Below are 22,445 nucleotides of genomic sequence, written 5' to 3'. Positions count from 1 at the left end.
AAGCGAGGCTTGGATAAGTGAGACTCTACTGTATTTCTAAAAACTTCACATGTACCAAATAGCTTGAAATCAGAGACAGCCTTTTAAAATGCTGCACTAATCATCGGTAATCTTAATAGGCAGGAATGCACTAACACAAAATGGTGACAATTCCTAGAGAAATAGCATGTTAGTCTGTTGCAGAAGAAACCATAATTAACCTTTTTACATCTCAAAGGCATGTTAGGAAGCAGCAGTATGTATTACAAGTTGCAATGTACTGTTTTTTAAAAATTAGTTAAAAAAAAACACTGGCAGAGGCTCCTTTTTATGCCTGCCTGGCACCCTGTTGTCCCTTGTCTTCCATCTAGCAGTGGGAAGATGAAACACATTTCTGGGGCTGGGTTGCAGGCATACATCTACAATAAACAATAAAATAAAACCTGAACATTAGATAATTTTATAAAATTAGATAATGTACATTAAACTGAATTCACAGGAGGAAAGATAGAACACAGAATGGGGTTTGTGTTACATGAAGTGTGCTATGCTTTCCTCTTTTCCTTTCCTGAGTAACATGTGAAAAGTAAAGATTGGCTCACCGTTTGCCAGTCTGTTTACCATTATATATCACAACCACATTATCTCCTTTTAAAATCTTAACTTTTTATTTTTCTTCTTCTTTTCGAATTGTATTCTGCATCTCTGAAGATCTTCATGTAATTCTTGTTTCTTTAGAAATGTAGAGTTCTGCAACTTTTACAAATTTCTATAATTCCTGCAAATGCCAGCAAAGTTTAAAGTTTGTTTCTGCCCTTTCAGCCAGAAATCTCTCTCTTTTGTTTTATTTCCTGCAGTCATTCAGTCACAGAAAACAGATTTCCAGATCCAGATGACAGCTAGGGGTTCTGTTTCCTCTCCCAGCCAGTTACACGTGGGGAGTGCCTCTCATGGACTTGCTCCTACTTCTGTATCCAGTGTGCTGCCTTCCTTTCCTGGCCATCCAAGAGGAAGAAATGCCACCTTCCCAGGCACTTTCATTCTGTTCTCACATACGCAAGTCCAGGAACACTTACAGATTTATAGGCCAGGGCAGCTCTGAAAGGAAAATGTGACTCATACTGACAGTCTGGCCATTTTGAGTGTACCATTCTCTATTGCATAAAGTTCAATTTGTAAATAATTTAGGAGACAGATTTTTCAGAGTCACAAGGAATCACATCTCAAAGTGTTCTGCAATGTGAAAACTATTATACATAATATATATGTGTATGTATATAACATGCAGTTGGATTTTGTTTTACGTTATTGTGCTGAATAATGGAAATGAGACTTTCCCCACAAATATGTACTGTGCCTGAAAACATAGTCAGCAATTTATTTAATTTTAGAATTACTGATCCAAAATTGTCTCTACAGAATGGAGATAACTGACTTACTCTAGTGCAGTGATTCTCAACCTGTGGGTCCCCAGGTGTTTTGGCCTACAACTCCCAGAAATCCCAGCCAATTTACCAGCTGTTAGGATTTTTGGGAGTTGAAGGCCAAACCATCTGGGGACCCACAAATTGAGGACTACTGCTCTAATGATTCAAAATGTCATCTGTACGCCAAAATCTTACCTTTATGGATTCTCTAAGTGGCTTTATCAGCAATGCTACCATAGTTTTCCACTCTCACATTTCAATCAGAGAATAAAACATTCTTGTGAAACTGAAATAACAGATTTTAATAACACTCGAAACTCTAACAATAACCAATTATGATATTCATTCATCCCGTGTCATATAGGCCAGCATTTTAGAAGACATTACTTGTAAATGCAGAGCTTTGAAATGTTATTTTTATTACAATTTCCAAAATGCCTCAGCAAGTAGGTGAAGGTAATGAGAAACCTCTGCATCTATGTGAAATAAATAAATAATCTATTTTCAAAACATAAAAAAGGTTTTTATGAGATATGTTGTGTTTTTGTTACTGCAATGTGTTTTTGTTATTGCAATTTATGTATGTGTCTATCTCTTGTAAGTTTGGTATAACCTCTGGTTGTAAAATACAATGCTGCAAAATAATGCATGTCTAAAAACTATGTCACCCACATGAAATGTTTGGAGAGCTCAGCCCTAGGCTAAGGCCAGGGAAAATATAACCCTCCAGCCACTTCCATAGTTACTGTCCAACATCTTGGACAGTGCTGCTCAAAGTGGTGGCCCTAGGCCACCGCTGGTTCGAACCATTGGCTGCTAGTCCATGATAATTTTCCAGGAAAGAAAGAAAACGTTGAGCCCAATGGGCATGCATTTAGTTCTGGATGCTGACCGATTGGACAAGGTGGCCCCACACATGCAATGATCACAAAAAGCCTGATCTAGGAGGCCATTCTTTGCAGTGAAATGCTGGCCAAAACTGGATAAAGCCAGCAGATCACGGTTCATAGAGAGCATGGCTGGAGGGCTACGGAAGGCAAATACTGAATACCTAAAACATGTAAAAGAGAAGCAGGGTAAGAAAAAGTTAATACAGGAGATCTAATGGGAGTCTGGAGAGCTGTGATTGTGGACAGAGTTCAAGTAGTTCATATTTAACTTGTTAAATAGCAAATCTTTATTTTCCAAACCAATACTTCATAGGGAGGATTTGGTCACTCATTATCACATAGATCTTATAGTCCTGCATAATGGTCATGCTGAGGTCCAATTACCAAACACAGGAACAATATTTAGGATAAAAGCAACATTAGCAAAGGGCTGCAACAGCAGGATCAACCTGAGTAACGGATTTGTCATACTATCCCTGTTCTAAGACATATGGAAAAAGCATAACAGATTGAATTAGTTTTATTCATTTATTAATAAACATAAGGAGCCTCGGTAGCAAAGTGTGTTAAAGCACTGAGCTTCTGAACTTGCAGACCGAAAGGTCCCAGGTTCAAATGTTGCTCCAGCTTCTGCCAACTTAGTAGTTCGAAAACATGCAAATGTGAGTAGATCAATAGGTACCACTCCGGTGGGAAGGTAACGGCACTCCATGCAGTCATGCCGGCCACATGACCTTTGAGGTGTCTACGGACAACGCTGGCTCTTCAGCTTAGAAATGGAGATGAGCACCAACCCTAGAGTCAGACATGACTGGACTTAACGTCAGGGGAAACCTTTACCTTTTTACCTATTAATAAACATAGCAGTCTATGAAAGAAAATAATAATAATAATAAACTTTAATTATAGACTGCCCTGTCTCCCCGAAGGGACTCAGGGTGGTTTCCAACACCATGGCAACCATTCAATGTCAAAAGAAAACCATACAAAAACAACTTCCCTTGTATCTTTTCAATTCGCCAGATCCTGGGTTTCTTCTTTCTTCCCTGCTCCTTTCTCCCAAATAGTGGTGCTCATGGCAGCAAAGAAATAAACAAAACAACTGCAATGGATCATGAAACAGATAAACAAATGATAAAAACATTAATTAGAAAAAGCACCGTGCCCACCCAGTTAAAGCTGACAACACAAACCCTGAAGTCAAAGCAGTCTTGTAGCGCTAGAGAGAATGGAGTTGGTAGCTTACCCACACAGCAGTATAGCAACTTGGCACTACATTAACTGCAGTGGTCCTTTCCTATTGAACCCTGGGATTTGTAATTTTCTCTTTAATAGAGAAGGGTAAATCTATCTATCTATAGACATAATAAAAGTGAAAATCTGTGTGTATGTGGCAGAGGTGTCCCATGTCCACAAACAGCTTAAACCCATTGCTGAGGAGTCACCAAAGCACTCCCTCCAAGGACATTGCAGGTTACAATAAGCCACATCCCAGTGCTCCTTGGTGTGGAATTTGCATGACTCTGCCCACTGTCTCTCCCTTAACCCCTACCTATTCTTTTCTATGGCACACAGCAACTAAACATACTAGAGATAGGTTTGGGGAGAATTCACCATGATTTATAGGAGTTGTAGGGACTGAGATGTAAGTAAGTAAGTAAGTAACTTTATTTTTCTATCCCGCCACCATCTCCTGGCTGGAACTCGGAGCCCGAAAACAATAACCAAAGTACAACAATTAAAACATTACAAAGAGTAAAAACACAATAAAGCGACATTATGCAGAACAATACATCAATCCATAAAAGCTCATTTAAAACATAAAATATAATAAAATAAGATGGACCACCAATTTGGTGGAGGGGGATAACATTGGGGGGGGGGGGCATTTAAACTAATAACTTCATTTTTGTATCCTGCCCCCATTTCCCCGAGGGGACTCGGGGCGGCTCACATGGGGACCAAGCCCAACAAAATACAAACAATATAAAATGCATTCTAATCATAACAAATTAATGCATCAGCAAGTATAAAATGCCACATGACAAGATAAAAACATAGTCAATGACCAAGGGCAACATAATTGGCAGTTCTGACTTCAGTCTTTAGGGAGACGATTAAGGTTATAACTGTGCAATATATAAGGAATACTATTAGCAAGGGCCAGTGATAAAGTGCAGAAAGCTAGGATAAAGATGGGGACTCAATGAACTGTTCATCTAGTCAAAGGTGGCTTGAAAAAAATGATAAACAAATGATAAAAAAAAACCTAAAGTGCAATAGTATGGTTATAAAGTGCTTCGGGGCAAGTATGTATAGTTCACTTCCAATCTAAAAGCACTCTGAACTCCACCAACTATGAACCTGGAACTAACTTGGCACACAGACCCAACATAGCCAACTTTGCATACTGGCAGGGTTTGGGGGTGATTGATCTTGACATCCAGGAGTTCTAGTTCACCCATTTTCAGAGAACACTGAATCCATCTCATGACGGATCTGGACCAAACTTACCACGCAAATTCAACACGGCCAATTGGGAATACTGGTGGCAGGGCTGTAGTGGGGAGGGGGGTGTTAGGGGTTCAAAACCCCCCCTCAAATTTTTTCAGGTTAAAAAAACTGGTTTACTCATGAATTTTAACCGGTTAACCAACTCCCCATGCTAAGTCTATGAGACGCAAAAAAAATTAAGAGTCCCTCCAGAACTACAAGCACTATCTCAAGCGAATATTGACAGGCCTGTAGCAGGGGAAGGGGGGAAGGGTTCCACCCCCCCCCCCGAAATATTTAAAAAAAAACCCAAAAAATTCTGGCTACGGCCCTGACTGGTGGCCTTTGGAGGTGATTGTCCTTTGATTTGGGAGTTATAGTTCACCTGTATTCCGTGAGCCCTCTGAACGCTGCTGGTGTTAGATCTGACCACAGTTGGCATACAGACCCAACATGGCCAGCTGTGCGTGCAGGCGGGGGTTGGGGGTGATTGTCCTTTGATTTGGGAGTTATAGTTCACCTGTATTCCGTGAGCCCTCTGAACCCAGCTGGCGTTAGATCTGACCACAGTTGGCATACAGACCCAACATGGCCAGCTGTGCGTGCAGGCGGGGGTTGGGGGTGATTGTCCTTTGATTTGGGAGTTATAGTTCACCTGTATTCCGTGAGCCCTCTGAACCCAGCTGGCGTTAGATCTGACCACAGTTGGCATACAGACCCAACATGGCCAGCTGTGCGTGCAGGCGGGGGTTGGGGGTGATTGTCCTTTGATTTGGGAGTTATAGTTCACCTGTATTCCGTGAGCCCTCTGAATGCTGCTGGTGTTAGATCTGACCACAGTTGGCATACAGACCCAACATGGCCAGCTGTGCATGCAGGCGGGGGTTGGGGGTGATTGTCCTTTGATTTGGGAGTTATAGTTCACCTGTATTCCGTGGCTTCAAACTACAGGAAAGGAGATTCCACCTGAACATCAGGAAGAACTTCCTCACTGTGTGGGCTGTTCGGCAGTGGAACTCTCTCCCCCAGACTGTGGTGGAGGCTCCTTCTTTGGAAGCTTTTAAGCAGAGGCTGGATGGCCATCTGTCGGGGGTACTTTGAATGCCATTTCCTGCTTCTTAGCGGAGGGTTGGACTAGATGGCCCATGAGGTCTCTTCCAACTCTACTATTCTATGATTCTATGTCAGCCCTCTGAACCCAGCTGGCGTTAGATCTGACCACAGTTGGCATACAGACCCAACATGGCCAGCTGTGCATGCAGGCGGGGGTTGGGGGTGATTGTCCTTTGATTTGGGAGTTATAGTTCACCTGTATTCCGTGGCTTCAAACTACAGGAAAGGAGATTCCACCTGAACATCAGGAAGAACTTCCTCACTGTGTGGGCTGTTCGGCAGTGGAACTCTCTCCCCCAGACTGTGGTGGAGGCTCCTTCTTTGGAAGCTTTTAAGCAGAGGCTGGATGGCCATCTGTCGGGGGTACTTTGAATGCCATTTCCTGCTTCTTAGCGGAGGGTTGGACTAGATGGCCCATGAGGTCTCTTCCAACTCTACTATTCTATGATTCTATGTCAGCCCTCTGAACCCAGCTGGCGTTAGATCTGACCACAGTTGGCATACAGACCCAACATGGCCAGCTGTGCATGCAGGCGGGGGTTGGGGGTGATTGTCCTTTGATTTGGGAGTTGTAGTTCACCCATATCCAGAGGGCCCTGATCCCAGCTGATAATGTATCCGGTAGGCTGTTAGGAATTGTGGGAGTTGGAGTCCAAAACACTCGGAGGGCCCAAGTTTGCCCATGCCTACTTTAACCAGAGGCAGAAGAAGGCGCCTCCTCGCCCTCGTCGAGAGGGAAGCCTCCGGAGTGCCCCGAGGGAAGGAAGGGATCCCCCGAGCAAAGCCCCGTCTCTCTTTGGGCCTGGGGCGCCGACCTCTCCCGCCCTGCCTTTCCCGAAAGCGAAAGCTGCCTCCTCACCCAAGCCAAGCCCTCTGGCTGTTCTCCACGTGCGAGAAGGAGGCCGAGCCAGGCCGGGAAGGAGGAGGAGCAGCGGCAGCAGCGGCAGCAGCCCTCCTCTCCCCACTGCCGCCCGGAGCACAGCAGAGCCGAGCCCAGCCGAGTTGGCGGAGAGGTGAGTGCAGAAAGCAGAGGCTGGCTGGGTGGTTGTCTGCCGGGAGGGCTTGGCTTGGGTGCCTCTGCCTGGCAGAAGGGGGTCGGACTGGATGGCCCTTGGGGTCTCTCCCAACTCTACGGCGCTGCGAAAGGCCCGCCCGCCTTTCGGTGCCTGCGGAACACGTTGTTTACTTATCATCAGCCGGGACCAAGGCAAGCGACTGCAGCAGCCAAGAGGAGACGGAGGCAGGAAGAAGAAGGGAGGAAGGAAAGAAAGGGGTTCCCTTGGTGCCTCCCAGGTGTCGGGACAAGGCTGGGGCGCCCCAGTGCAGCCCCTGACCCTCCCCAGCCTCCCTCCGCCCTGGTTTGCCCCCTTCTTTTACATCCCACCCCGTTGACTTGGGTCCAGGCCTGGGGGCATCTACACTGCGGAATGAATGCACTTTCGCGCCACTTGAAGTGCCCTGCCTCACGGCTGCCGGATCCTGAGCCGCAGGCTGAAACCTTGCTATTCAGCAGGCTTTTATAACCTTCCTAAGACCCAGCCAGGGCATGTTGTCTAGTGGCTTGTGTATTTTAATAGGCATTTAAGAGGTTTCCTTTTGTAATAGTTCAATGTTTAATTCTATTTTAGTGTTTATATCAGGCATGGGCAAGCTTCGGACCTCCAGGAGTTTTGGACTTCAACTCCCACAATTCCTAACAGCCGCTAGGCTGTTAGGAATTGTGGGAGTTGGAAGTCCAAAACTCCTGGAGGTCCGAAGTTTGCCCATGCCTGGTTTGTATGTTTTCGGTTTTGTACCTTGTATTGTTTTAGCCACTTTGAGTCTGTTTTAAGAGAGGAAAAGTGGCGTAATAATAATGACAACACTATGTAACAAAATGTGAAAATTTCTCTGTTCTTGATTCGAAAGTCTTATTTACTATTTAATTGTGCTATACTTATTTTCAAAGTAGAATAGAGTCTCACTTATCCAAGACTCGCTTATCCAAGGTTCTGGATTATCCAATGCATTTTTGTAGTCAATGTTTTCAATATATTGTGATATTTTGTTGCTAAATTCGTAAATACAGTAATTACAACATAACATTACTGTGTATTGAACTACTTTTTCTGTCTAATTTGTTGTGTAACATGATGTTTTGGTGCTTAATTTGTAAAATCATAACCTAATTTGATTTTTAATAGGCTTTTCCTTAATCCCTGCTCATTATCCAAGATATTCGCTTATCCAAGGTTCTGCCAGCCCGTTTAGCTTGGATAAGTAAGACTCTACTGTAGTTGTAAAACTTTGTTTTTGTGTCTGCCACAAACTATATTGAATTGGTGAAGACTATCCCCCCCAGGTGGCACAGCAGGTTTAACTGCTGAGCTGCTGAACTTGCTGACCAAAAGGGTGAACTCCCACTGTTAGCCCCAGCTTCTGCCAACCTAGCAGTTCAAAAACATGCAAAGGTGAGTGGATCAATAGGTACCACTCCGATGGGAAGGTAACAGTGCTCCATGCAGTCATGCCGGCCACATAAGCTTGATTTCTAACATTCTTTTGTATTATGGAACTACTCTTCATGATTTGCTAAAAAAAGCCCCCCCCCCCTCATTTTTTCTGCCTATTGCTCTGCTTGGAGGTGTCTACGGACAACGGCAGCTTCGGCTTAGAAATGGATGTGAGCTCCACCCCCCAGAGTTGGAAACGACTGGACTTAATGTTACCTTTACCTATTGAGTCCTGACCAATTCAAAAGGTGCTATAGCAAAAGGTGCTACAAGATGTCCTGCAAAAACAAGTTTTTGCAGTTTAATAAATTTTTTTATGACAGAACCAATTAGGAAATGACATTTATAACCCAGGAACAAAAGCCATGGTACATAGTGTAATTTCTAAAGTGTAGACCAGTGAGTCCTAAATTTCCCTCCTGCAGATGTTTTGGACTTCAGCTTCCAGGAGCCTCCGTTGTCTTAGCTAATGACCAGAGATTCTGGGAGCTGAAGTCCAAAACACCTGGAGGGCCAGAGTTTGGGAAACATTTGTGCAGTTGCCTCAGTGGTATAGACCCCCCTTTCTACTTTCTGCCTGTTTCCAGCTAACACGGATCCCTATAAAATGCTACCTCTACAATGCCACAACTAAACGCTTCTCTTTTTATTTTGCTGAAACGTTTTCTCCCAACTCCAACTTCTTTCGTTCTCAAGTCCCTTTAACCATTACTTCCTTGGTCTGGCTTTAAGGATTATGTTCCTTATGGGAGGCACCCATAACTTATCTGTCCAAAGATAACTGAGCTGTCCCTTGTTGCAGGCAGCCTGTGGCACAATCCCACCACTCTTACTGCCCGCACCCACAGGTCCTGCCAGCTTCTCCTTGTGCAAGGTGGGCTTTCTAACAACACTTTTGAAGAAACCATTCCCTCAATATGTTTCTTTAGCTAATTTAATTCCAGTCTTCACCTTCTTTCTCCCCTCTCCTACAGCACAAATTGTGCCCTTCCTCTTGCTCCTCATATGCTTCTGCCTCTTCCTCTGTGGGCCTTCATTTATAACTTACAGAGAGAAAAAGTGGCATAATAATAATAATACTGTATAACAAAATGTGCAAAATTTTCTGTTCCTACCCTGTTTCCCCTAAAATAAGACATCCCCAGAAAATAAGACCTAGTAGAGGTTTTGCTGAATTGCTAAATATAAGGCCTCCCCCAAAAGTAAGACCTAGCAAAGTTTTTGTTTGGAAGCATGCCCGCCGAACAGAACATGGAAATATTGGTAGTAACAAGAAATTCTTGATAGGATTCACAGTTTGTCTGGTTATGCTGGTTTATGATGACAACTACTGTACAGTGTATAATAAACGTTCATTTTTTTGTTCAACAATAAATGTGAATTCTTTTCCATGGAAAAATAAGACATCCCCTGAAAATAAGACCTAGAGCATCATTGGGAGCAAAAATTAATATAAGACACTGTCTTATTTTCGGGGAAACACGGTAGTTTGAAAGTATTATTTACTGTGTAGTTGTGTGGTACTTACTTTGAAAGTAGTTTTTTGTGGTTCGTACTTTGAAAGTAGGCTTTTCTTGGCAAAATTGATTCAGTGGAAGTGCCAAGATTTGTTCAGAGGGAGTTTCTGTTGTGTTTGTCTGAGGATGAGAGAGTGCGACTTGCCCAAGATCACTCAGGGGCTGAGTAGAGATCTGAAGCTTGGCCTTTCAAACTACAAAGAAAGATACGCCTCCCATTTGTCCTGTCCACCTCCCTTTAACTCAAGTTACCACAATGATTTCTAAAATTTTGCTATTGATTTTATCATATCATATAATACTGTTTTCTTACTTGAGATCATGGTGTCTGGAGCCTTGCATGACAGAATTCTCCCAACAGGAGTTTTGACTCCATCTGTTCCAAGTTAGATCAGCTACGTGTTGATCTACATGCTGTGCCTTTAACATGATGGACACTAACATAGCAGGTTCAGATTTCCTCTCCCCTGCAGAACAAAACTGCTCTAACAGATTTTCTGTTTTGGGTTTAGATATTAGCCTGTATCAGAAAAAAACAAAAACACATAAGACATATATCCTGTGTCCAAAAAAAGTGGCAACCATCCTGCCACTCTGAGTTAGTTTTCCAGACTTTTTTGTATTCCCAAAACCCATCCACTTTTTGTTATGATGAACTTCTAATAGACAGTAATGATTTCAAAGCTATGCTACTTACTAGTGATGTGCTCAGTATTTATTTCATCTTTTTCATTTGTCTATTCATTTAGTATCATCCATTCAGATGCACTAAACGAAAGATGCAATTTTTGGACAAAACAAAGGATGACACGAAAAAGAAAGCTGCACGATCACTGTTCTTGTTTTCGTTTTCCTTTCGTTTCGAGCTGCATAACAATAGGCAGGTACTGACAGAGGGCTGCTTTCCCATTACAGCTTATGTGTGCCAATGGGTGTTAATAATAATATTAATATTAATAACAATAGTTACTCTGGGACCCTAAGCTGGGTCTGAGAGAGGGCTGTTTCAACATGACATCTGATGTGTACCAATGGGTGTTAATAATAATATTAATATCAGTAGTTATCCTGGGACCCTAAGCTGAGTTTGAGAGAGGGTTGCTTCCCCGTGACAGCTGATGTGTACCAGTGGGTGTTAATAATAATATTAATAACAGTAGTTATTCTGGGACCCTAAACTGAGTCTGAAAGAGGTCTGCTTCCCCATGACAGCTGATGTGTGCCAATGGGTGTTAATATTATTATTATTAATAACAATAGTACTCTGGGGAAGACCCAAACGTTTTAAAAGTTGGTGAGCTAAAAGGGGTCGAAATGCCCTCCGTATGTGGTGATTTTCACCCCTCTAGCCCACAAACTGAGCTGAGGGGATGAGCCTTGGAAGCCCTCCCATTGCTGCTAATGATCTGAAAATTTTCATATTTTCGTAAGTGAGATGAAAATTCTATTTGTATAGGTGCCCCATTTTCGAAAATGGGGAAAAATACAAAGCTGATACAAAACAAATGAAACTAACCAAAAGGAACAGCAATTCCATACAAATGCACATCACTACTACTTACTTGTTTTCAACACTACAGTAGAGTCTCACTAATCCAAGCCTCGCTTATCCAAGCCTCTGGATAATCCAAGCCATTTTTGTAGTCAATGTTTTCAATATATTGTGATATTTTGATGCTAAATTCGTAAATACGGTAATTACAACATAACATTACTACGTATTGAACTACTTTTTCTGTCAAATTTGTTGTATAACATGATGTTTTGGTGCTTAATTTATAAAATCATAACCTAATTTGATGTTTAATAGGCTTTTCCTTGATCAGTCCTTATAATCCAAGATATTCACTTATCCAAGCTTCTGCCAGCCCGTTTAGCTTGGATTAGTGAGACTCTACTGTACTTGAATTAACCAGAAAGCTGCGTCTATGGAAATTTCATTTTTTCTTGAATTAAATGTTGTGATCATAGTCTTAGGTCTGATGGATTATAAAGAAAGCCCTGGTCACAATCCCTTTGCTTTGATTTCTTCTAGCATTGAACTTCATAGGTCATGTTGAATGTATGCCTTAGAGAGATATTACCTCTGAGTTCAAATTGTTGCTTTATATACTAGTTTTATTTTTTATTGCATTGTGTGTTTATGTGTTGTTTTAGGCACCTTGTGCCATATGTAAGCCATGCCAAGTCCTTTTGGGGAGATGGAGGTGAGGTACAAAAAAACGTTATACGTCTAGTCCATTATCACTATTAGTCCTGTCCAGGTACATTTTCAAATTATGAATCAATTATTTGTACTACCTGGTAACACGACAGCAATTTCCTCTTATTGCTGCAGCCCCAGGTGAAGTGAGAATTAGGCAGAAATTAAGTGTGGTTCATGTAATTTAGTATCTGTAGGAACAGAATTCCATTTTGAAGCCAGGCAAACACCAAGTTACGAACCAGGTAAGTTCTGTAGGTTTTTTCTTAATTTGAATTTGTTTCTAAGTTGGAACAGGTACTTTTTAAAGTGTAATTGTAAGTGTATTGCCTCGGTGGTGTTTGTTTTGCTGTCTTCGCCTCTGTGTAGAATATTTCACTTCACTTTCTGTTCCTGTGATAATTGGATTTTGAAAAAAATGGCTTGTTGTGGAAACAAGGATTGGTGATGAAACTTCAGTGGAGACCTCTTTTCCCCATGATGAGTCTTTTGGGAGTGAATTTCCCTTCCGATGGGAAGATTTCTCTCACTTCCTGTTGTCTCACCTCCCTTCTTAACTATGAGTTGTTTCTAAGTTGGATGTTCATAGCTCGGGGACTGCGTGTACATGTAAGGACAAGTGATATTTTTCTTTTCTCCTCCTCGCTCTGCCCTTGCTTATTGTCTGTTTTTTCTTATTTTACAAAAGGCTCTAATATCCTGTATCCAGAAACGCTAACATGCTGCCAGAGAAGGACCCCCGAAAACAAGGGGAGAAGGATCCCAAAGAAGACCCCTCAGTCACACTCTTCCGGGAATATCTGAGAATCAAGACGGTCCAGCCTGAGCCAGATTATGGTATGGAGGGAGGCTTTTCTTCTTTGATTTCAGGAAAGCAAACGTGCAGCAGCCTTCTCAATAGCTACTTCTTTTGGCAGGGATTTATAGGGACATCACACAATTAGTAACTCAGGGGAGGGCATTTATTTTTCCAGCCAGGATCACTCTTGCATCATTTGCCAGAGTGAACATAACAAACTTTTGAAAAAATAATAATAATTTGAATTGCATTTTTCTCATCTGGCTCTGATTGTGAAATACTGAATGTATCTTGTCTTCTGTACTGTAAATGGAAAGTCCTCCATCCAGTTGTCTTATTTTTATGAATTGGTGCTCTTCTGTGCCTTTTTATTCTGTATGAATTATCTTGAATGTAACTTGAAAGTGACTGTAGAGCATCACTGCACTTTTAATGCATTTTAAATTTTGCTGTTTAGTAACTTCCAGCATGTGTTTTGTGATGTTTTACTTTGTCTCTCCACACTTGAAACCTCTTGTAAAAAATGGAGCCACTGGAGAATTCCTCTCCTCTCACCTTATATCATGAGATTGATTTTTCAAATGACAATCTTAAGAGAAAAAACTTTAGTTTCTTGGTGGCCTATAGGGAAATATTTTCCTGTTTTTAACAAGGAGACCAAATACCACTGAGGACTCTCTTTGTGCTTTTATATGTTCGGCTGCCTGCAGGTTGGGACATTCTTACCTCAGTCTTTGCAAAGGGAAAGTACTAAGTAGGAAATGAATTTTCCTGGTACATGCCATTTCCAATGATGGTTTATGATTTCTGTGGTACCTTACAGACAAATACATTACTAAAGATAGTGCTTACATTCTGAAAGGGAGGACTTGGAAGGTAAAAGTGATAGAGAGGGAAGAGGGAAAAACTCAGGTTCAGTTATGGTTCTTACAGAATGGAAATGACATTGGAAGAAGGATTTCTCATTCACAAGAACAGAGAAAATAGTCCTGTTCTAAACCTTGCCGTTCAATTCCAATGATAGTATAAAACAAAACAAAAAACTTTCCTACATATTCTGTTTGTGTTTTTCCAGATTATTGATCCTTGAAGATTATCCATTGTCAAATTCACCTGGTGAAATTAATAGTTGAGTGAGGACTTGAATACAGGTTTTTCATATCCAGGCTCAATACTAGAAGAGAAAATAAAGGGTATTTGAATATCTTTAGCTAACCAATCCAGAACCAAAGTCCTTTAGGCTTTGTTTACATTGCCAGGGGTAGGCTGCATCACTCCAAGCTACAGATGTGGAGTGGGATCTTATTTTCATTTATATTAGAGGTGGCAAAATTGTTTCCCTGGAGCTGCATGTAGTTTCCCAAAGCTGTTCTGTAGCCTTTGTCTTTCTAGCATCCTCAGGCTGCCTCTTTTCTGGGGGAAATGGATGAATTGCCTCTCCAGGAAGGCCCCTTAGTGGTCTATAGGGAGGAACATATTCCCTCCCTCCAACTACAGTAGAGTCTTACTTATCCAAGCCCCGCTTATCCAAGCTTCTGGATTATCCAAGCCATTTTTGTAGTCAATGTTTTCAATATATCATGATATTTTGGTGCTAAATTCGTAAATACAGTAATTACAACCTAACATTACTGCACATTGTACTACTTTTTCTGTCAAATTTGTTGTATAACATGATGTTTTGGTGCTTAATTTGTAAAATCATAACCTAATTTGATGTTTAATAGGCTTTTCCTTAATCCCTCCTTATTATCCAAGATATTTGCTTATCCAAGCTTCTGCCGGCCCGTTTAGCTTGGATAAGTGAGACTCTACTGTATTTGACGTTTTAAAAATTCTCTGTTTGTGGATTGCCTTTTCTCTCCTTATTTTTTTAAGAATTTGCACAGTCTCTGGAGAGTCCCAGGGTGGAAAATTAATTCCTGGACCTGACATGATTGGATTCTTTTTCTTGACAGGAAAATTTTTTTTGCATAGAATACTTAATTCTTTAACATACAGTTTTCCTTGCATAGGGTGCTTTTGTATAATGAAAGACTCACGTGAACCTCTCAACTAAACTCTGAAATTATTCATCCCAAACACAAGTGCATTTCCTTTTAGACAACTGTTTTCCATTCTCTATCAGTAAAACATCTCAGAATTTGATGTCTAAACTGTACGGAACATTTTCAGAATGTTGTAAACTCTCCAACACCAAGTGATTTGAGTGTAGATAAATAGTAAAGTCACAATGAGACATCGTTAGACATGGCTGCTGTCCCGTACTTATTTGTATGAACCTTGTGGGATTTGCTTATCAGTAGGAAGTATCTGCACTTGTTAGCCATTTAAAAGAATGTGTAAAAGTTCCCAGTTCAGAGTCCTAAGGGCTCAGCTGCGCTCAGTGGGAATTTTGCCTGCTCTCACTTTGAATAGTAGATCTCAACAATGCTGTGTGGCTTTTGAGAATGAGCACTTCTAGAAAATAATATAAAATTATGTTTGTAATTCTCATGTTTGTGAAAAATTAATGTTTGTATAGCACTCTATACAAACTATGCTTTGCCACTATGTAACACTATTTCAGTTACAGGTGGCAGGAAACAACCAGTGTGAAAAAGTGATGTTATTCTTCTTTTTTAATAGATTGGAAATGTTCTCCAAGGCACAACCAGTCCCTTGCCCCCAATCCCCTTACACTGGAAAGAAGTTAAGAATTAACAACCTATTTAATGCTCCTCACGAGTTCATAGCTGTCAAAGGACTTTGGCTCTTGTTTCCTTTATCCATTTTGACACTCCCTCTACTAAATCAGAATTAAATATTTTCTAGCATACAGAAACATTATCAAAAGGTTCCTGTTTGGGACAAGTGCCAATCTGTGTGTGAAGAAAACTTTTGTTTTATGCCTGATTCATTCTGTTCCTCCAGGATTCTTGGCATGTTCCTTGTCCAGAACAATAACCCTCCACTGGCTTTTTACCTTCCTAAAAACACACACAGAGACTATTCCTTCTCAGTGGAAATACATTTCATTTGTGTGCTAGTTTTGTCTTGAAGAACATTAGATTGAGAACTTAGACTTCTTTTCCCATCACTATGACATATACTAGAGCAGACAAATTCCTAAAACTTCTCTTTGGAGTTTCTAACATTGACAGTCCATCTTTGACCAATCTAGGCCATTTCTCCCAAAGGTAGTTGCCATTTCAAGGAAAGAGTTCATGAGTTGTGAGATAAAAAATCACTCAGAAGTCCAGTGGTAAATAATAATAATAATAATTATAATTATTATTATAATTATAATTATTATTATAATTATTATTATTATTATTATTATTTTATTTGTTCAGTTGCTTCTGTGACCTCATGGACCAGCCCACGCCAGAGCTCCCTGTCAGCTGTGACCACCCCCAGCTCCTTCAAGATCAGGCCAGTCATTTCAAGGATACCATCCATCCATCTTGCCCTTGATCGGCCCCTCTTCCTTTTTTCTTCCATTTCCCCCAGCATCATTCTCTTTTCCCAGCTTTCTTGTCTTCTCATGATGTGGCCAAAGTACTTCATATTTGCCTCTAATATAATCATCATCATAATCAACATCATAACAACAAACACAACTTTATTTTTGTATCCTGCCCCATCTCCCCGCGGGGACTCGGGGCGGCTTGCATGGGGACCAAGCCCAACAATGTAAATATAAAATACAACCAATATAAAATGCATTCTAAACACAACAAATTAAAACATCAATAAATATAAAAACACAACATCACAAAATAAAATCGTAGCCAATGGCCAAGGGTGACATAATTGACACTTCAAACTTCAGTCTTGAGGGGGAGGAATAAAGTTCTAGTTGTGTATTATATTAGGAATACCCTTAACATTGGTCAGTGATAAGGTGCAGAGGGGTAGGATATAGATACAGGTGGGACTCAATCAACTGTTCATCTTAGTCAAAGGTGGCTTGAAAAACACCAGGTTTTCAAATCTTTTCAGAATGAAGTCAGTGTGGGGGCTAGTCTAATATCCTTCCCTCCAGTGAGCAGTCAGGCCTTATTTCCTGGAGTATGGATTGGTTTGATCTTCTTGAGGTCCAAGGCACTCTCAGAATTTTCCTCCAACACCACAGTTCAAAAGCATCTATCTTCCTTCATTCAGTCTTCCTTATGGTCCAGCTCTCACATTCATAGGTTACTATGGGGAATACCATTGCTTTAACTATGTGGACCTTTACTGCCAGTGTGATGCCTCTACTCGTCACTATTTTATTGAGGTTGGTAATTGCTATCCTCCCAAGAAGTGAATTTCTTCTGATTTCCTGGCTGTAGTCTGCGTCTGCAGTAATCTTCGCACCTAGAAATATCTATTATCTATCTATGTCTATTACTGCCTCCACATTTTCTCCTTCTATTTGCCAGTTATCAATCAGTCTGGTTGCCATAATCTTGGTTTTTTTTTTTTAATGTTTAACTGCAACTTAGTTCTTGCACTTTCTTCTTTCACCTTGATTATAAGCCTTCTCAGCACTTCCTCGCTTTCAGCCACCAGAGCGGGATCTATTATAGTTGTTATTATTATTATTATTATTATTATTATTATTATTATTATTATTATTATTATTATTGCTGGCTCCAGAGTTTTAGGAATTTTAGTAGAGAAAGCAACTTTTTCAACCTCTGGTTTTCATCGATAGTTATCCAAAGTATGAAGCAAGTGAGTTTTTTAATTATTTTCCTAAGAAGCCCTTTGGACTTTAATGCTGTATTAAGTCCACATTCCAGATCTTACTTCTGACGAGTAATTTCTCTCTGTTATCCTGAAGTATTAACAAGTCACAAAGTACAGAGATTTAAGCCTTGTTTTCATGGCAACAGAAATAAATCTGTATTCATTGAGCACTCAAGTGAGTTAAGCTGGAACAAATTTCCCTCCTTTTGTTTATATTATACATTGGCTTCCCTCCACTTTGTCAGACAGGCACTGATTCAAAGTCAGGTGGTCCCTCATACTCAATGGTCTCAAGATTAAGTTGGCAAGTTTCCTCTTGGGTCAGTGAAGCCAGTGGGACAGCTCTGGAAATTAAGCAAATTGGACTCCTAAAAAACCTTGGCGTGCAACCCATGTGTTGATGTTATGCATTTGCAATTTTACATACAAGAAGAAGAGGTGCTTTTGTAGTGCACACTGGAATCCAAACGCTGGGCATAGTAACTGGGTTTCTGTAGGATTCAGGCAGCTCACAACAGCATTTCATGTTGATTTTGTATAGATCGTAAGAGACAGCATAGTATTGCTGAGTAATTTTGAAGCACATTGTAAATGGATATGAACTGATTGTTTTAGCAAACTTTGTCAAATTATTGTCATTATTTATTTATTTATTTATTTATTACATCACTTCTACCCCACCCTTCTCACCCATCAGGGGACTCAGGGCGGCTTACAATATAAACATACACATTAAAAACAGTTGTCATCAAATTTAAAAATCCATCAAGATTAAAAATTACAATAAAATTAAGAATATCCATTAAAATATACATAATTATACATTTAAATATACATTTAAGGCGCTTTCCATGTTGATGTGGGGTCTGTCAGTAGGTCATATGTTCTTATCTCATTTTTGCTGTTACTCATGCTCAAATGCCTGGTCCCATAAATTAAATGTCATCAAGTCAAGTTGAGTTTATGTGAACCCTATGAATGAGAGACCTCCAAGTCACTCTATCCTCAAGGGCCTTGCTCAAGTTTTGGAGACTCGGGGCATCCGTGGCTTCTTTGATTGAGTCCATCCATCTGAAATCTAGTCTCCCTCTTTTCCTACTGCGTTCTACCTTACTAAGCATTATTGTCTTTTGTAGTGAGTCAAGTCTTCTCATGATATGGCTAAAGTATGACAGTATACAGTAGAGTCTCACTTATCCAACATTCGCTTATCCAGCATTCTGGATTATCCAACACAGTCTCCCTTTTAGTAGTCAATGTTTTTGTAATCAGTGTTTTCAATATATTGTGATACTTTGGTGCTAAATTCGTAAATACAGTAATTACTACATAGCATTACTGCGTATTGAACTACTTCTTCTGTCAAATTTGTTGTATAACATGAGGTTTTGGTGCTTAATTTGTAAAATCATAACCTAACTTGATATTTAATAGGCTTTTCCTTAATCCCTCCTTATTATCCAACATATTCGCTTATCCAACGTTCTGCCGGCCCGTTTATGTTGGATAAGTGAGACTCTATCGTAGTTGTCTTGACTTTCAGGGAGAGTTCAGGCTTGACTTGGATTCATTTCTTTGTCTTTTTAAATCCACAATATAGTTCATTTTATTAAAGCCAACTTGAATCTCCAGTATCCATAATACTAGTTAACTTGTTTTAGGAATTGTGCAACCATATCCTCTCCAGATAAATTGAACTACATCTCCTGGAATCCCCTTGTCAGCTGTACTACTTTGGCTGAATTTTTGTAGTTGGCACATCTGGACAGCACATGACTGGGTTGGGCTGATGTAAAATATTTAGGATTTCCTTCCATCTGAGATGTTCAAAACATATTTACCCTAGAAAGATGTCATTTTGAGAGAGAAAATAAAGAAACATTTATTTAAATATATGATATTCGTTCATTTTGCAAAAGAACATGGTATTCAGTTATTTTGCAAAAGAAGCAGGAAAGGCCAGATTAGTTGTTCATGAAAAAGTTCCCGATGAAGAAAATTGTGATATTAGATTCATAGCAACATCCGTTGAAACAGTGAAGTCCTTATTGGACAGCCTGTGCTGCATCGTTCTGAGACTTCTCTGCAAGACAGAATTTAGTTTAATGGATTGTTCCCTATGCCCAAGGAAAGAAGGACTATGTGAAGGTGGGCCAAAAAACTCCAGGAAGGAGTTAGCGGAATAAAGGAGAAATGTTTCATTTCCCCTTTGTTTTTCTCAAAGAGCCCTGCTGAGAGAATTCTTCAAAGGAAACTTAAGGTCTGCTTTGTGTTTCTTTGGTCAAGGAAATGACTGAGAGTACACAGAGGGTGGGGGAATTAAATCCCCCCTTTCTGTTTCCCCTGTTGATATAGGAGACCTGTGTTAAAAGTTTTGAAACAGAAATGCCGCCCTAAAGGAGAGACATCTTTACAATGTTTAACTCTCTCAAGTGTGTTTGTGGTGTGGTACATACATCTAAGTTGCCTGCTGATGTATGGCAACCCATGATTTTTGTGGCGTTTCTTAAGCAAGGAATGCTTAAGGAATGCTCCAAGATGGTTTTGCCGGTTTCCTGACACTGAAATATAGCCTACAGTAGAGTTACAGTGAGTTCTTCAAATCCACAGACACTAGATCTGCATTTTTTGTATCTATGTGAGATCCTGGGACCCATGGATATGGCTGCCTCACAATATTTTTTAGTGGTCTCCCATCCAAGTATTAGCCAGGGCTGACCCTGCTTTCTTTTCAAGATCAGACAGGACCTGGCACTTTTAGGGTATATAGCCCCTAACTTTGTCAGGATTCACTTGTTATTTTATATATGTTTTGTAAAAATTGCCCGTATGTTTTCCCTTGCTAAGAAAACACTGCAGGAATGCTTGACCCAAGCTCCCAGTCTTTGGAATGTTCTGACTGTTGATGCAGTAAAGTTTCCATAGCTCTGAACTTAGTCGTGGGGTGCAAAGCAAATCTGGATTGCTGCTTTTAAAATAATTATGTAGGAAAGAAAATGGCAACTGTGTAATATTTATTTGTTTATTTCATTATTTATACTCCACCCTATGTCAAAAAGATCTTAGGGCAGATAACATTAAAACAAGTTGAACAGTTTAAAAACTGAAATAAGCTAAAACATACTAAACATCATTATGGGGTAAAACAGATATTAAAGATTTAAATGTTTTAAAGTTGTATACTGTAATGTTTGGGATATGCAAGCTGCCCTGCTTGAAGTACCCTCTTCTAAATGACTCTTTTAAAGTACATGGAAGAAGAGACCCTATCACTGATAATGTGGTGATTGGATTTGTGGAGCCCTCATTGTAAGCATCAGCTTGAATTGTATTCCAAAATCCTATGATTTTATTAGTTCTTCTTACGTGTTGTCTGTGAAATGCACACATATGGGTTTCCCCAGTGCGCCTGCGCAGAGTTCGGAACCTTCTGGAAGTTTAAAAGTGAAACAAATTGGCGGGAGCCCCGCCCACTCTCCCCATGTAGTATATGTAGCCGTGGGCGGGGCTACGCCTCAGTTCTTCTTTTCGCGTGACAGCAGACAGTAGGAACCTTTTGTACTCCTCTCTTTTGGATTTGCAACGGTTTTTGACTCTGGACTGGCCTTGACTTGCTGCCCTCTCCTGCCCCACTTTCTGGACTGGACTTTGACCACGAATCAGGCAATGTCTACTTTATTCTTTAAAAAATGCAGCTCATGTGGAGCTAAGCTGCCTGACTCAGACAGGCACAACATGTGCCTTTTGTGCTTGGGGGAAGGGCACGTTCCCCAAACCTGCCCAATTTGCCAATCTTTCACCCCCCAAGCACGCAGAAACAGAGAGGCCCGCCTTAAGGCCGTCCTCTATGAGCAAGCCCTGGCGCCAGAAGAAACACGCGCCCAAAAACGGCCCTGCCCAGAAGCCTCCCCTCCTCCTCTCCTAACTGAGGCCTTAAACTCCCTCCCAGCCAGGGAAGAGAGTGCTGCCGAGGATTACCTGGTGCCTGAAGCGCCACGCAAAAAAGCCAAATCCTCCAGGACCAGGGAGGCCAAACAGAAAGAGGGCTCAAAAAAGCAAAAAAAAGGGAGGCAACTCACTGGCGAAAAGCCCTTGAGTCCCCCGCTGCAAAACCGGGCTGGAGAAAACATGCCTCGGGACCGAGGCTCTCCGAACCCGCCCTCTCCGCAGGAGACTCCTCCCCACTTGTCTCCAGTTAACTCTTTGCAGCCTCTCGCTGAAGCAAGCAGCGAAGCTGCCCCTGATGGCCAAATTGCAGAGCCCTTCCCCACGCAGGGACGGCCTTATCCTCCTCCCCGCTCAACCCCAGACAGGCAAAGCCTCCAGGAGGAGGGGCGAGGCCGCACCATGAGGGCTGCTCGCTACCGTGGGCGCTCCCCCTCCCTCGAATCCAGGGCCTCAGGCTCTAGGAGCCCATCCAGGGCATCCTCCTACTCCAGGTCTTTTTCCCCTGGCCGCAACCGCCCTTATTATGCTGATTTCTTTTATCCCTATCCCCCTCCACCCCCCTTCCCCTATTGGGCTCCTTGTTACTATGATTTTTACCCAAACCGAGGCCAACTTCCTCCTCCAGTGCCCAGGCAGCCTCCTTCTGCTTCAGCCTCCCGACCAGAGGCCACAATACAGGCACTGCCTCCCACTCAAGGACCTTCCAGCTCCTCCCAGGCAGCTGAACCAAATCTGCCTGAGCAAGGAAGGGAGCTAGCTCACATCCAATCAACTCCCATCCCTGACACACTGCAAGACAGGGATTTAAATGCATCTGAAGGAGACACCCCTTCATTGGCACCCCCTCAAACTGAAACAGATCAAGACC

The 22,445-nt window shown here is 41.4% G+C and overlaps 1 protein-coding gene across 3 annotated transcripts in view; it reads left to right on the top strand.

The window, feature by feature from the left end:
- Positions 1 to 6,761: 6,761 nt before the first annotated feature.
- acy1 (aminoacylase 1) overlaps positions 6,762 to 22,445 on the top strand; it is a 34,900-nt gene continuing 19,216 nt past the window's right edge. The window contains exons 1-3 of one of the 3 annotated variants that reach the window (XM_016991581.2): positions 6,789 to 6,915; positions 10,661 to 10,791; positions 12,803 to 12,951. In XM_016991581.2, the coding sequence (XP_016847070.1) occupies positions 12,834 to 12,951 (118 nt within the window). In that variant the 5' untranslated portion in view covers positions 6,789 to 6,915; positions 10,661 to 10,791; positions 12,803 to 12,833. Of the gene's footprint in view, positions 6,916 to 10,660; positions 10,796 to 12,802; positions 12,952 to 22,445 lie in introns of all 3 variants that reach the window. The other 2 variants (XM_016991580.2, XM_008105102.3) reach the window with 2 other exon arrangements.

This window comes from Anolis carolinensis, chromosome 2 (genome assembly GCF_035594765.1).
Source record: "Anolis carolinensis isolate JA03-04 chromosome 2, rAnoCar3.1.pri, whole genome shotgun sequence".
Taxonomy (NCBI): Eukaryota; Metazoa; Chordata; class Lepidosauria; order Squamata; family Dactyloidae; genus Anolis; species Anolis carolinensis.
The sequence above is the reverse complement of the archived record's forward strand: the minus strand, read 5'-3'. Positions and strand labels throughout refer to the sequence as shown.